Source organism: Mustela putorius, unplaced genomic scaffold (assembly GCF_011764305.1).
Source record: "Mustela putorius furo isolate JIRA1106 unplaced genomic scaffold, ASM1176430v1.1 tig00003962_pilon_pilon_pilon, whole genome shotgun sequence".
NCBI lineage: Eukaryota > Metazoa > Chordata > Mammalia > Carnivora > Mustelidae > Mustela > Mustela putorius.
Window position 1 is genome coordinate 21673920 of NW_025422106.1, and position 14754 is coordinate 21688673.

The 14754-nt window shown below is 39.4% G+C and overlaps 1 protein-coding gene across 4 annotated transcripts in view; it reads left to right on the forward strand.

The window, feature by feature from the left end:
• Positions 1-14754, forward strand: part of TAOK1 (TAO kinase 1) — a 173962-nt gene that overhangs the window by 156010 nt on the left and 3198 nt on the right. For 3 of the 4 annotated variants that reach the window (XM_045069950.1, XM_004746938.3, XM_045069953.1), the window contains one exon: positions 1586-10853. In XM_045069950.1, the coding sequence (XP_044925885.1) occupies positions 1586-2047 (462 nt within the window). In that variant the 3' untranslated portion in view covers positions 2048-10853. Of the gene's footprint in view, positions 1-1585; positions 10854-14387; positions 14460-14754 lie in introns of those variants that run through there. The other variant, XM_045069951.1, reaches the window with a different exon arrangement.

Consider the following 14754-nt stretch of genomic DNA (forward strand, 5'->3'; position numbering starts at 1 on the left):
TGTTGGCCAAATGTGCTTGCGCTGTTTGTTTCTCTCCTTAAATTAATTACTGCTTTTGTCTTGCACTGAAAGCCTCCAAACTGAGGTGCCTGGGTAACTCAGTCAGTTGATCGTCTGCCTTCAGCTCAGGTCATCAACTCAGGGTCCTGGGATAGATAGAGCCCTGTTTTGGGCTCCCTGCTCACCAGGGAGTCTCTTTCTCCCTCTCCCTCTGCCCCTCCCCCACTCGTGCTCTCTCTAATAAATTAATAAATGCCTACAAACTGAGGTCTTCCTTCTCTTTCTCTTTTACTAATTGCCTATTTCACACTAGTACCATAGTTACTTTAAGATTTATTTTTTTTATTTTTTAGAGAGATAGAGCATGACTGGGAGGGAAAGAGGGAGAGAGAATCCCAAGGAGACTTCATATTGAGCGCAGAGCCCACTACAGGGCTGGATCTCATAACCTTGAGACCACGGCCTAAGCCAAAACCCAGGAATCAAATGCTCAACCGACTGTGCCACCAGGTGCCCCTCATATTTATTAGAGTGATATTATGGGATGTCTGATAAGGCTAGTTCCCCATTTTCCTTTTCATTCAACTTTTTACCTAATAGATTTAGTCGCCATTGGTCATAATAGCCTTGATTTATTATTTCAGCAGAGGTTATTACCGCTGCCTTTTTTCTTTTTTTTTTTTAAAGTAGGCTTTATACCCAGTATGAGGCTTGAACTCATGATCCTGGAATCAAGAGTCACATGTTGTACCAGTCAGCCAGACACTCCTGCCTTTGCAGTCGGTACAGCACATGACCTTAATTCACGGTCGTGAATTCGAACCCCGTGTTGTGTTTGGAGCCTACTTTTAAAAAAGAGCTTAATTTTACCTGAAACTAATGTAACAACCAACTGCAGTCAAATGAAAAATAAAGTCGTCTGATTTAATTTTTAAAAAGAACGTGATCTGATCCTTTTTTTTTTTTTTTAAAGATTTTATTTCTTTTGAGAGAGAGAGAGCTTGAGCAAAGGGGAAGGGCAGAGGGATTGGTAGATGCCCTGCTGAGCCAGGAGCCTGTTGGGGGCTTCTTCCAAGGATCCCGACCTGAGCCAAAGGCAGACATTTAGCCAAGTGAGCAACCCAGGCGCCCTGGATTGTGCACATTTAAAAAATATAAATAAATCATGTCCTGTTCCTACAGAACATTTAAGTTTTCTAATAGAATTTTTAGAAAGTTTTTATTTATTTTTACGTAATCTCTGTACCCGATATGGGGCTGGAACTCTTGATTTCAGCTCAGGTCATGACCTCAGGGTTGTGAGATTGAACCATGTGCTAGGTGTAGACTACTAAAGATTCTCTCTCTGCCGCTCTCTTTATCTCTGTCTCTCTTAAAAAAAAAAAAAAAAAGTTGCATGCTTTTCAGACTGAGCCATCCAGGTGCGTATCCTACCCACTTCAGTTTTTAAATGTACATCCATAAAGTAGCAAAGTGAACCTTTTTTTGATTCACTTCAAAGCTGAGTTATTATTGCTTCCTTAGTTTATAGATCTTTAAAAATATATCCGCTTTCTTTTTGCTTCTTTCCCTCAACCCCAAACAGATTGAAGAAGAGATGTTGGCTTTGCAGAATGAACGCACAGAACGAATACGAAGTCTGCTGGAGCGTCAAGCCAGAGAAATTGAGGCTTTTGACTCTGAAAGCATGAGACTAGGTTTTAGTAACATGGTCCTTTCCAATCTCTCCCCTGAGGCATTTAGCCACAGCTACCCGGGAGCTTCTGGTTGGTCTCACAATCCTACTGGAGGTCCAGGACCTCACTGGGGTCATCCCATGGGTGGCCCACAACAAGCTTGGGGCCATCCAATGCAAGGTGGACCCCAGCCATGGGGTCACCCTTCAGGGCCAATGCAAGGGGTACCCCGAGGTAGCAGTATGGGAGTCCGCAATAGCCCTCAGGCTCTGAGGCGGACAGCTTCTGGGGGACGGACAGAGCAGGGCATGAGCAGAAGCACGAGTGTCACTTCACAAATATCCAATGGGTCACACATGTCTTATACATAACTTAATAATTGAGAGTGGCAATTCCGCTGGAGCTGTCTGCCAAAAGAAACTGCCTACAGACATCATCACAGCAGCCTCCTCACTTGGGTACTACAGTGTGGGAGCTGAGTGCATATGGTATATTCATTTTGTAAAGCATTCTGGTTTGTGTTTACTAATTGGGATGTCATAGTATTTGGCTGCCGGGTTTTGTTTTGTTTTTTAACTTTTGGAAAAAATTTGAAAAGGGGAATTGATGTGTGTATGTAAAAAGATTGGCTAGATTGGGGGTATTTACTGAACATGGAAAAAATAGAATGCAGCATAGTGGCTTGAGTCATCACTTTGGGGCAACTATAGCCTAAGAAATTTGGGATAAGATGGAAAGCCTGTCTGCATACCCCAGATTCTCATGAGCCACTCACAGCAGGCAGCATATGCTGAAACAAGTGATTATGGAAACACACCTGTATCCCCCTCATCAGTGTATTTTCTTTATTAAATTGGTCTGACTTCTCAGCCTCATTTGGAGTAAAAAAAAGTGGAAATCCATGAACACTAAAGGGTTGCATTGACTTTTTCAGAGTAGAAAACAACTTAGTTCTTTTTCTGAGTGGTGCATAGGTTTGTCAGTTTTTGTTTATCGTTTTGTCTGTTCAGTTGTGCCTTCTTTGTGGCATGGTGAGATGGAGGTGTTCAAGAGATCACTGAGTTATGTGGGAATTGTATCAACAAACCTGTGAGCCTTCAAAGGGGAGACCAGAGAGTGAGAGAGGCCCTTGAAAGTTCATGTGGTGGGTATGTTCAGCAGCAGAGTGAGGAGATGAAGCCTATATATTCTAATGTTTTGTTGCTTATACTGTGATATCTCATCTTAGCTAAGCTCTGTAACTCCCAAGACCCCAGACAGTACTTTTACTTTGTATGGAAACAAAGACATGTAGCCAATACAAGTCAAATGCCAGAGGCATTTGAATGATGCCATATTTGCAAACTGCCATCCATTGGAATTCTCATCACACTACAAAGACATAATTTGATTACCCCCCCTTTGGCTTATGGGATTTCCTGTTTACAAGTAGAATAGCCCATTATTTAAATTTGCAGTTGCCATAGTGAACCAGGAGTCACTGAGCCAATGACTTTACCAGCTGCTGACTAATCCTCATCACCACTGTAGATTTTGCTGCATGTGCAGGTCCTTTTTTTTTTTTTTTCCTGGCTGTTTTTGTTGCTGCAATACTTTACAAACTTCTAGTTCCTTGAGACTTAGTGACCATGTGGCATCATGTTAACATCACACAATAGGAAACACCACTTCCAGAAGTCTCTAGCCTCAGTGCTAAAGTACTACTGAAAAGGAACTAGCAAGTTTGGCAAATTAAAAAAGAAAAAAAAGAAAAAAGAAAAAAAAGGTTAAGTTATAGTGGTCAGGGAAACTCTTAACAAAAGCTAACTTTTTTCCCAGAGAGGGGCATATTTTGTTTTGTTTTGTGTTTTGCAATGAAGGATCAGCCCAGTGCTAAAAGTCAGATGTTACTTGGTATTCCACAGCCAGTGTGGAAATTGAGTTGAAGGTGGGTAAGGAGCTATGAGTATGACTTGAAGGAAAAAAATGTCCTTTCCAGTGAGATCAGCGTTTCTTACGAGTTATTGTCCTGCTCCCTCCCCAATTGTCTTGAAGAACCCTTGCTGCTAACTCTGGGTCCTACTTTTCATGTGGTCAGAGGGCTCCAAGTTAGAATTCTGTAAGTCCCTCTCAATGGTACTCTTCACCTAGACCTGACTAATGACCAAACAGTAATCTATCACTGTTGAAATCTTGGTTTTGTCAGCCAAATTTAAGTCTTCCCCACGTATGTCAGCGTCAGCTTAATCTCCATGAATTCCCTCTAGGTGTTTCTGGCATTTCATTTAAAGGTAACTGGAAGAAAAATTAATATTTTAATGTAAATCTTTTTAAAACCAAGATAACAGTAGAATTCACACTCAGTTGTAGGCAGTGTTTCGGGTAGTACTTGGATACATTGCCCTTTTGGCCATGTTCAAGATTACCAGTTTTTAAGTGAACATAACATGCACCTGTCCTATCTAATGAAAGGGGCTTTTAATTTTCTCAATATCTTTTTTTGCATTAAAATATACAGTATTTCTAACAAATTGAGAAATGTACCTGTTTGGAGGAAAATGATAGGAGAGGTTTTTAAAATTAATTAAATGTCCAAAAATGTGATGAAATTTGATACCTTTTAAAAAAACTATTCAGGCTGGCCCATCTGTACTACTGGAGGGGTGCATTAGGGGAGCAAATCAATTTTGTATACATAACTCTCTAAAATCACTACCAGTGATACATGTTAAAGTCTACTTGCAGACTTGAGTTATTCAAATTGAGTTACTGAGTTCATATATACTTGTAAAATTGTAATTGAATACTGACTCCAAATGTCTATCCAGTAGGGCTTTGTATCTTGATTTGTGTGGCAACCAGTTTTACATGTAGGTCATGACTATACTGGATTATTCCATTAAGTTAATTTTAATTAAAATATTTATAGTTTGCAAAAATAATTCCAATTAATTGGTTTGTGTGTGTTTGTAAGATCTAACTTGTGAGGAATCTCATATATGGTAGGAATCATCAAAGAGTAAAGCTTGTAGCAGAAAAATTGGAAAGGTTTTGAGAGATCCTAGAGAAAGAAGCAGGCACTTTCTGAATCGGTGTACAAATGTCAACATTTGATCAAATTAATACTACCTCCTCCCCAGTGTTGGTGTTCACTTGATATATATGTATTTAAGAAAATAAAAAGTATGGGAAATTTGTCCAGCATATCAGAAAGTTGCAATGCTATATCTGGTATCCAGAACTTGGCAGTAAAATGTTTCTGTGTTCACTGTCTCTCCTTTTTTTAAAGTTAGCATTTTAAAAATGCAAAACCTCATACTTTGAAATATATTATTGCTAATTGGGTTCCCTTCCTTTTGCACATACTTTCTCTGTTCTTATTAAACTTTGCTCTAACCCCAAATTTTAGTATTTGAAAGTATTTTCATTGATAAAGATAATGTTAGCTGGAAAATGTGTTAATATAACTTTTATTTAGAGCTGCCATTCTTTTTAGTCATTTCTGTGCCTAGAGATGAATAGTACTGCGTTTGAACCACCCCCACAGGTATAATATGCTTGGTATCCAATGCCAAGGATTTTTTGGTGAATCGAACTTTATAGCATAGTCATGATTTTCAGCTGCCTAGACTTAAGTCAAGACCATTGAGTACACTAAAACTGTCCTGGACACTTCCTCCTATTTTTCCTCACCCTCTATCCAAAAATTGAAAACTCTATGAGTATCTTTTTCAGACCATAAGGCAGACTTTAGTAACTTTCTACTACTTTAAGTACTAAATGTCTGGCATTTTAAACTTTTATAGAATACATTGTGTTGGACACTGGAATAATACTGTTTATTTTCACCTGTGAAAAATATTGTACTTGAAACACCTCCTTTGCATTTCTCCATGTGTGCCATTCACTAGTGAAAATAAATTGTATTATACCATGATCTACTGGCTTTTTAAAACTGTGTTAAATATGCACATTTTGGTATAGCTATTATCATTTGTATGTATATATTGTATATACATATGAGTGTCTGTATGTGTGTGTAGATAGGTGGATGTAACTCATACTGTACATTTCCATCAGGGCACTTAAGGTTTTGTTATTTTGTTTGTTACTTCAGTCCTCAGTTAAGGCAAGAATGCATGTGTTTCTTAAGAATGAGTATGCTGGGTTGATATTTATGAGAAAGTGATCATTAGATGCAATCTTTTCTTTTTTACTCCCTTCTTAGCACTTGTGTGGGTGGTAAGAAAGTTAAGTAAATGTGGAACCATAAGTTACAATCCAGTAAAATATTGCTGGGGAAGGAGCCAGTCAGTGTTTCTGTGAGTTTGTGTTGTGACGCAATAAAAGATAAGTGATGCAGAGAGAAATGAACCGTGGAAGTTCAAAACACTGGTGGTGATTCCTCTGCAAAGATGATGAAAAGAACCAGGAAGTCACAGTCTCCATGTGCGCAATCTAAACGTGATTTTTAGGAGCGATGCCATTGATCCTCTTACCCTTTTTACTCCGCTGATACTAATACTTACAAATTTTGCTAAGGACTGAAACAGCCAAGAAAGGAATTACTGCTAAAGCATCTTAAGGTTCTCCTAAACTGTGAGATCAACAGGAAATGGCCACTGGGAGAGAAGGATACGGTATTGGTGTGGGGCTTTCTCCCTTGATCTGCCTCCTCTTGCTTGCTAATAGTAAGTTCTTCGTGCACCTTCCAGCCCTTCTGAGCCACTGCTATTAAGCACAGATTTGGCCCAACACAGCAAGCCTTTCCTGGGAGGTTTATATGGTCCTGCATTCTGTCCCATGCTCACAATGTGAAGTGTTTAGTGTGTATTTGAGTCAGAAAGTAATATATTTAAGGCGTATAAGTGTGAATCTGTTAACAATGGAAGAAGAGGTTCTTGTTTCTTAGAGAACTACCTTCTCTAAGGAGCAAAGCCAAAACTCGGGCTGTCATTTTTGAGCTGCTTACCAAAATACAGATCATTATTAAAGAGAAATGAATTCTCTCTGTTTTGTTTTTCCCTTATCTAACGTGATAGTGCCCCCAACCAGGTTGTAGCATTGCCTTTGAGAAGGCACTCACTCACTCCTAGTTAAGAACTGGAAATTTCCCATCCTCATGAAGACTGTGCTGTACACTTAGCAGACTTGCCTCTTGTATGCAAGGACTACTGATTGAAGTCTATTTTGCTGTGTGTGTGGTTATGTTGTCTGCACTTTTATGAAATCACCACAATAGGTCTACATTGGAAATGACTATTAATTTGTAAGGAAGTAAGTTTTATTTAAACACTGTCTAGAGCAAGAAAGTGAAGCTGAGAACTCTTCCATTAATGTACATTTATATTTTCTACTGAATTCTGGTAGTCTCCTTAAAGTCATGTTGACTAATTTTTCCCTCGTTTATATTCAGATTTCCAAAATTTGACTCACACAAGGGAAGAAAACCCATTTGGCTTAATGATAGCTTTTAGATTGTAAGAAAATATAAATTAGTATGCACCTTATCTGCCTGTTGTGGGTTTCTTAAACTTGCACTTCCCTCCCATCCACCCAAAAATAGATATCCTTTAAAGAAAATAAAGGCAGAGAATTAAAACTGGGGAGCCACTTACTATGTCACCATCACTGTTAACTTGTTTCCCAGCAATCCTTTTTGAAGTTTCAGAGATATTATTTTGTGTGTATGTATGTGTCTTTCTGATTGCTTCGGGTTTATTTTTTGATTTTAAATATACGAGAGATTCTTCTTTAATAGAGAAAAAAGTTAGTCCTCTCTGAAACAGGATGCCCACTGGGTGTACCAACCTGGACATCTGTAGGTAGTTTGTCATGAAAAAGTGGAGAAAAGTTGAGACTTCTGAATGAATGAAAAGGGTGTCTTGATGCCCATGGATTCCCCCCAAAGTACGGGTAATTCAGCCTGCACAGTTTCCTTTTCACTCATAGTTTTTTAGCAATTATGAGTGAAAAATCATGTAATTATCTGTAAATATGTAGCTAACAAATTGACCTAGTTTCTGTACTTTTTTTGTTTTTGTACTAAAGTTTCTAAGTCTGTGCCAGCTAGAGAGGAGTTGATGTCATTGCCAGTTGTGGTCCTAGCATTTAATCCTGAAACCATCCTAGGGGACATTTTTAGAATTAATGCTTAAATGTTGTTAAACAGGGGAAAATGAAGCTTAATCATTGGTCAGGTTTTACATCTTTTGAAGCAAAGTCATTTTATTTAATATAATGATTACATGTTTTCAATCATGAATGAGGTAGGGAGCCTCCCTCCCCCCCCAGTGGCCATGTTTACAGACGTGTGTTTTGTCTATAAAGTGCAAGAGTTTTAATGTTTATGTAAATTATGCAGGTGATAACACTATGGCTTGGAACTGTTTATTGGGCTCTGTAGCTGAATTTTCAAAGGAAATGAACTATGCTAACTGCTGGCACATTGATCCCGTTTCTGAGGCATTTTTCCTATTTCCAGAATTACATATGTTCCTTTGTCATTATCCCCACTAAACCTTTCTCTGAAATGCCTTGTAGCCTAAGGTGTGAAAGGCTGGTAAACACAGACGAGGGAAATGCATTTTTAAAAATCCGTGAGCCCTCTTTTGTGTGCATTCAGTACTCCTGTGTTTCAGTGGCAACCCTGAGGTCGGTGGAGTTTTAGAAATGAGATACCGCTGTTAACAAAAAGTGTGTATTCTTTGCTTTTGCATGGCTTGGCTTAGCTTCAAAGATGTATTAGGGCCACTTGAAAGCAAGAAGACCAGTCGTGTGGGAACAGGTTTCTCTCAGTGGCACATTTTGCTTCTTCTGAGCCCTGAAATACATTGCCTCAGCATGAACATTATTGTTATTATAAATTGCACATGGTCATGGAGTGAATTATGTGATTTAAAGATGTAACTGCTTAATGTTTTCAGATTCTGGCTGGTCCATGTGACTGTTTGGCACATATCAAACAGGGGTTGCGGGTCCTGAAACCCTTCTAACCCCCTTTTTGTCGTAGACAACTGTGTTTAGTTTATTAAGATGTTGGCTGCCCCTGGTGTGTTGCCAGATAGCTCTTTTTTGGTGCCCATTCCAAATGTGCTTCCTTGCGTTTCATAATATCAGAGAAACACCACCCCTTCTCCCCAACATTTTATGTGTTACACCTTTTATTCCACATTAAATGGGAATTGTGCCTACTTAGAGTGCCCCACCAATTAGTTACATATATGTGTTCTAAAATAATCCAAGCCAGAGATAAAAGGTGGAAAATTTTGGAAAAAAAAAAAAATCCACTTGAGGCCAGTAATTTATCTGACAAGATATATTTTACCACATTATCTTGACACTTGATATATGAGCCTAATAGGAGTTGCAGGTGGTTTCATAGGGCAAAATCCAAGTGGAGAGGATATGTGGGATTATTAGAAAACAATTTTGTTCTGATTTTACCTTTCCTTTTATGACCTTCTCTGCTAGTTTAGAATAGGTTAATTCTCCAAATTTATTTAGTTTTGTTTTTTATCTTTTAGAGATTTTTACAAAAGCAATGGTCTGATGTAAATAACATTTTAAAGTAATAGTGCACATAACTTTCCCAGACAATTCCAACCAGATAATTTGTAAATGCTTTAGAGTTTTTTAAATTAACACTTGTGTTGCTAAATCCTATTTATGTAAGTCTGCTAAAATTTTTAACCCATTTAAAACTTAAGACATTTAAATAATGGATGGGTTACTCTGAGCAATCCAGCTTTCAGAACCCCCTTGTTTTAGTATATGAAAAAGATAACCTAATGCGCATTAATGAGGTTGGAGAGACTTTGAGAAATATGTATAGTGTATATTTTAAAACAGCTTTGCTTGTATTGTGAAGATTTAAAAACAAACTTGAGATTTTTAACGTTAACTATTAACACAGTTTTAACATAAGTTATCCCACTGGGTTTAAGAGCATCTTGAATGTATAATCCTTTTTGTAACCCAGGTTGGTTTCTGCTTTCACCAGTCATCCAAACATATTATTTATGTTTTTAGTTTTATATACTCATTTCCCTTTGTTTTCCTCAACCAGCATGATTTTTTTGCACATGTATTGTAGAAATTTTTAAAAAGAAAAGTTAATACATTGTTTTCTTTGAATTTTCTTCACTTCTCTCTTCCTTTCTACTAACCCCTTACCTTAAAGGCCATATCGCTCCATTTGCATTATTTGTGCAAATGCCAGGGTTGGTTTTTATTTTTATTTTTGCTATTTACCTAAAGAAAAAAAATGCTTCAGTCAATTGCTTTTTTTATTTAAAAAAGAAAAAAGAAAAAACGCTGTAACCTTATCATTTCTGAGTAGACCATTGAGAGATGAATGCACACCTGTACTAGCCCAGGACCAGCTTTGGTGGCTGAAGGGAATATTTTAACTAAGCAAGAAGTTCTTTTCTAAAAGTGGTATGTATTATTCACAATCTCTTTCAGTTATTCCCACAAGTCAGGGGTCCAGATAAAATGAGGGTTATCAGCTAAACTGATACGTTATCATTGAGGTTCATCAATGAATTTGTACATTTCTAGTTCCCTTTGGTGAAGGGAAAAATGACGATTTTGCAAGACCTAGATTTTGGCTTGGTTTCTTGCCTCCTTTTTTGGCAGCCTTCATCTTCTCATCTCCCAAAGCCCTTGAGCCTGTAGGGTTTTTGTGGTACACAAAGGACTTGTGGTCTTTTAAAACTAGGACTGATATTTTGGTGTGAGAGATTATCATGTTGAAAGTGATGTTCTGCCACTTTACCAATGACTAATTTTAAATACACACAGTCCTCTCAATTTTCGGACCAAACAGACGCCCACAGTGGAGGCTTATCAAGGGTTGCAATGGGGAAGAAGCCTCTCCCTCACTGTCAGCGCCAGCTGGTAAAGGTGACTGTACAGATGTGCATTTTCCTTTTGGTAGAAATGGTCCGCAGCACTAACTGGTAAGGCTTATTGTACAGTATATTGTCAGTATTCTTCTGGTTCAACATACCTTATAGTTCATATATAACCTGTATTAATTGTATAGATTGTGCATTTAAAGCTGTTACCAAGTTGTCAGAACATAAGAGCGAAAACAAGGTCATATGTAATATTTTGTTTGTAAGTATCCTTTGTATCATAGCAAAGGAAATGTTTAAAAAAATCAACTGTAATAAAGTAATTTTAGTACACAGAGTGTCTGTTCAGCTTTTTTAAGTAATTTTATTTCAGTAATAAAGTATATTTCGATTAAGTGACTGTTGGATAGTCTCAGGCACTATGCTGGATGTTGGCGTTATTACAGAAGTGTGTAAGGTACAGGTAAGAGTAGAGTCCCTGATGTGAACATGAACCCTCTAGCCTAATTGCCTCAAACTCTGCTCAGAAAATGAAGTGGCCTGTTGTGTTGGAGGTGTGAGGTGATTCTACTTTAGGTTCTAGTGGTTTGATGCAAGTTCTTCAGTAAGACCAGTGTTCTAGTCTGTAGAACTCCAGCTTCTTCCGCACGCATGGATACGTGAATGTATGCAGTTCCTGAACCTTGTAAAAACGTCACAAGGGGGCGCCTGGGTGGCTCAGTGGGTTAAGCCGCTGCCTTCGGCTCGGGTCATGATCTCAGGGTCCTGGGATCGAGTCCCGCATCGGGCTCTCTGCTCAGTGGGGAGCCTGTTTCCTCCTCTCTCTCTCTCTGCCTGCCTCTCTGCCTACTTGTGATCTCTCTCTGTCAAATAAATAAATAAAATCTTTAAAAAAAAAAAAAAAAACGTCACAAGGTGGTCTCACCTTTTTTTTTTTTTTAAAGATTTTTTCTTTATTTATCTGACAGAGATCACAAGTAGGCAGAGAGGCAGACAGAGAAAGAGGAGGAAGCAGGCTCCCTGCAGAGCAGAGAGCCCGATGCGGGGCTCGATTCCAGGACCCCGGGATCATGATCTGAGCCGAAGGCAGAGGCCTAACCCACTGAGCCACCCAGGCGCCCCAATGATCTCACCTTTTGATGATTTGAAAATCATCATACTTTCTGCCCCTGTATGGGACAAATACTAATCTAGGCCCATTGCTTAAAACACGGTTAAAGTGACTATTTTTGTAAGAAGGCTGATTTGGGGAGAGGGAGTTTAATGTTTTTTTAGTTGGGAACGTTTTTAAGTGTCATTTTGAAAAAAAGTATTGCCTGTTTTATTGAATATTTTCTGGAAAAGCACTTTAAATTTTTTAACATAGCTTTTTAACTCCTAGTGTGGTGATACTGAGCTATTTTGAGATTAACATGTTATGTAGTATAATTTTTTTTAAAAGATTTTATTTATTTATTTATTTGACAGAGAGAAATCACAAGTAGATGGAGAGGCAGGCAGAGAGAGACAGAGGAAAGCAGGCTCCCCGCTGAGCAGAGAGCCCGATGCGGGACTCGATCCCAGCACCCCGAGATCATGACCCGAGCCGAAGGCAGTGGCTTAAACCACTGAGCCACCCAGGCGCCCTATGTAGTATAATTTGCTTGGGTTAAGCAGCCAGGTGGGAGAGCCAAGATTAGATCCCACATTGCCTATCACCAGCCTTTCCAACATCCTACCTTGAATTTGCAGCAACTCAAAAAAGGTTTAAGAAACAAGATTTCTTTCTGCTTTGTCCCTACATTTGGGCTCTTCAGACTCATGGAAGGAAAGTATGGTAAAACTTGTACTTCTATGCCTGTATCCCCTATCAACAACCCAAAACAAATGTTTAATTTGTCATTGTCTAAATGCATCAAAGATGCTTGGAGTTAAATTAGGGGTCAAAGCCTATCCTGACTGTAAAATATTTGAATATAAATAAAAGTTTGCCACAGCATTTGGCAGCTCCACAGCCCCAGTGGTGATAAACCCATGCTATCACTTACATCTCAAAGAAGCAGCTGCAGGGCAGTGTTTTCCTATATGTGTTGTAGAGTGACTTTAATTGCTACTATGTCTGCAAATATGTGTTTTTAATAGTAGAGGGAGACAGAGTTGAAGAGGGCGTTGGGATTATGCAATAAACAACTTCCATTTTTAGATTAATGTGCATAGCTTCCCCACAGAGGTGAGTACTAGAGCAGTTTAGAAGACAAATTCTTTCCCCTTTTGTTACCATCCTTTACATTATGAAGTCTAAAATGGGCATTATTTACTGTCATCTCAGCCAGTGATGGGATTAGGAGAAGGCAAAGTATGGCCTTTAGCTGGTCTTTAGCTGCATCACTAATAATGGTGAGATTTGAAAGCCATGTCTTCTCTGACCATCATTTCTAAGAACTAGGAAAATGGGTTTTGGCCAGCAGAACAGATGAACCAGTGTGAACCCTGTTAGCTACAACAAGGTTGTTGAATATGTGTATGTGTACACATGTTTGAGAAGGGGGAGGGGTGAGTCTGCCCTCAACTGGACAACCAGAACCCAGCTCATGTAGGCCCTTCCCAAATTTGCAGTGGAATGACTGGAACTTCTTGGCCTTATAAGAATTGGAGAATACATTTTGATCTGAAAGCAGATGCCACCTTATCTTTTGAGTTCCAGTTGATAAACTAAGTAGACTTAAAGAATGGGATCTCACCTACTTTTACTATTTCATTATATCCTAACAGATATCCTAAATTAAGGCCTATTGGGACGCCTGGGTGACTCAGTTGGTTAAGCTTCCTCTTAATTGCAGCTCGGGTCATGATCTCCAGGTCCTGAGATTGAGCCCCATGTTGGGCTCCCCACTCAGTGGGGAGTCTCTCTCCTTCCTCTATATCCCCTCCACCACCACCCCCACATTCTTCACTCTCTAAAATAATCTTTTTTCTTTCTTTTTTTTTTTTAATTAGGGTCTGGGGCACCTGGGTGGCTCAGTGGGTTAAGCCGCTGCCTTCAGCTAAGGTCAAGATCTCAGGGTCCTGGGATCGAGCCCCGCATCAGGCTCTCTGCTCAGCAGGGAGCCTGCTTCTCCCTCTCCCTGCCTGCCTCTCTGCCTACTTGTGATCTCGCTCTCTCTCTCTCTCTCTCTCTCTGTCAAATAAATAAATAAATAATCCTTTAAAAATTAGGGCCTATTTGGGGCGCCTGGGTGGCTCAGTGGGTTAAGCCGCTGCCTTCGGCTCAGGTCATGATCTCAGAGTCCTGGGATTGAGTCCCGCATCGGGCTCTCTGCTCAGCAGGGAGCCTGCTTCCCTCTCTCTCTCTCTGCCTGCCTCTCCATCTACTTGTGATCTCTCTCTGTCAAATAAATAAATAAAATCTTTAAAAAAAAAAAAAAAAATTAGGGCCTATTTATAGTCTCAGTCTTTTCATATGGAACAACTTGTAAAATAACTTTCCCAAAGACACACAGGTCACAGATAAAGTAGAAACTGGAATCCACCACATCTCCAAGCTACTTCAGTACTCTCGTTCAATGCCCAAATTACTAATTGCTCAGTGGAAAATATCTCTATGTGGGTACCACTGATGATCAGGGAATTTTGAGCTTGCTGGGAAATTATTAGCCCAGAACAGGAGGCCTGGTTGTTGATTAAACAGAGCTGCCACTGGTTAGCGTGGGGAGACACAAAGCTAGATGTACAGAAGTGAAGCAACGGCCGGTGAATAGAGAATGTACAGGGAGGCTCTGTTCACTCTGCAGGCAGGTAAGCATGTATAGCTCAGTACACAGAGGACTTCAGAAGACAAACAGTGCCTTTGTTTTCTGGAGATTCAAAAAATAATGACATTCCATTGTTGCAGGGAGACTGCGATTCGATTTATTATTCAGAAGCAAACACGTTGGGAGAGAAGTTTTTTTCAACCACACTAGTGGTAAGTACTAGGGTATTACCTCATTACACAAGAAGGCTGGAGGTGGAGGGGCTAGAGACATTTATTTTTGATAGTGTCTTTTAAGAGTTCCTTAAAACTCTTAGTTCTTCCTGACATTTTAAAACATCCTCTGGTCACTTTAGCAAGGTTGTTTTCATTAAAATCTTTTTTTTTTTAAGATTTTATTTATTTGACAGACAGAGATCACAAGTAGGCAGAGAGGCAGGCAGAGAGGGAGGAGGAAGCAGGCTCCCCGCCGGGCAGAGAGCCCCATGTGGAGCTCGATCCCTGGACC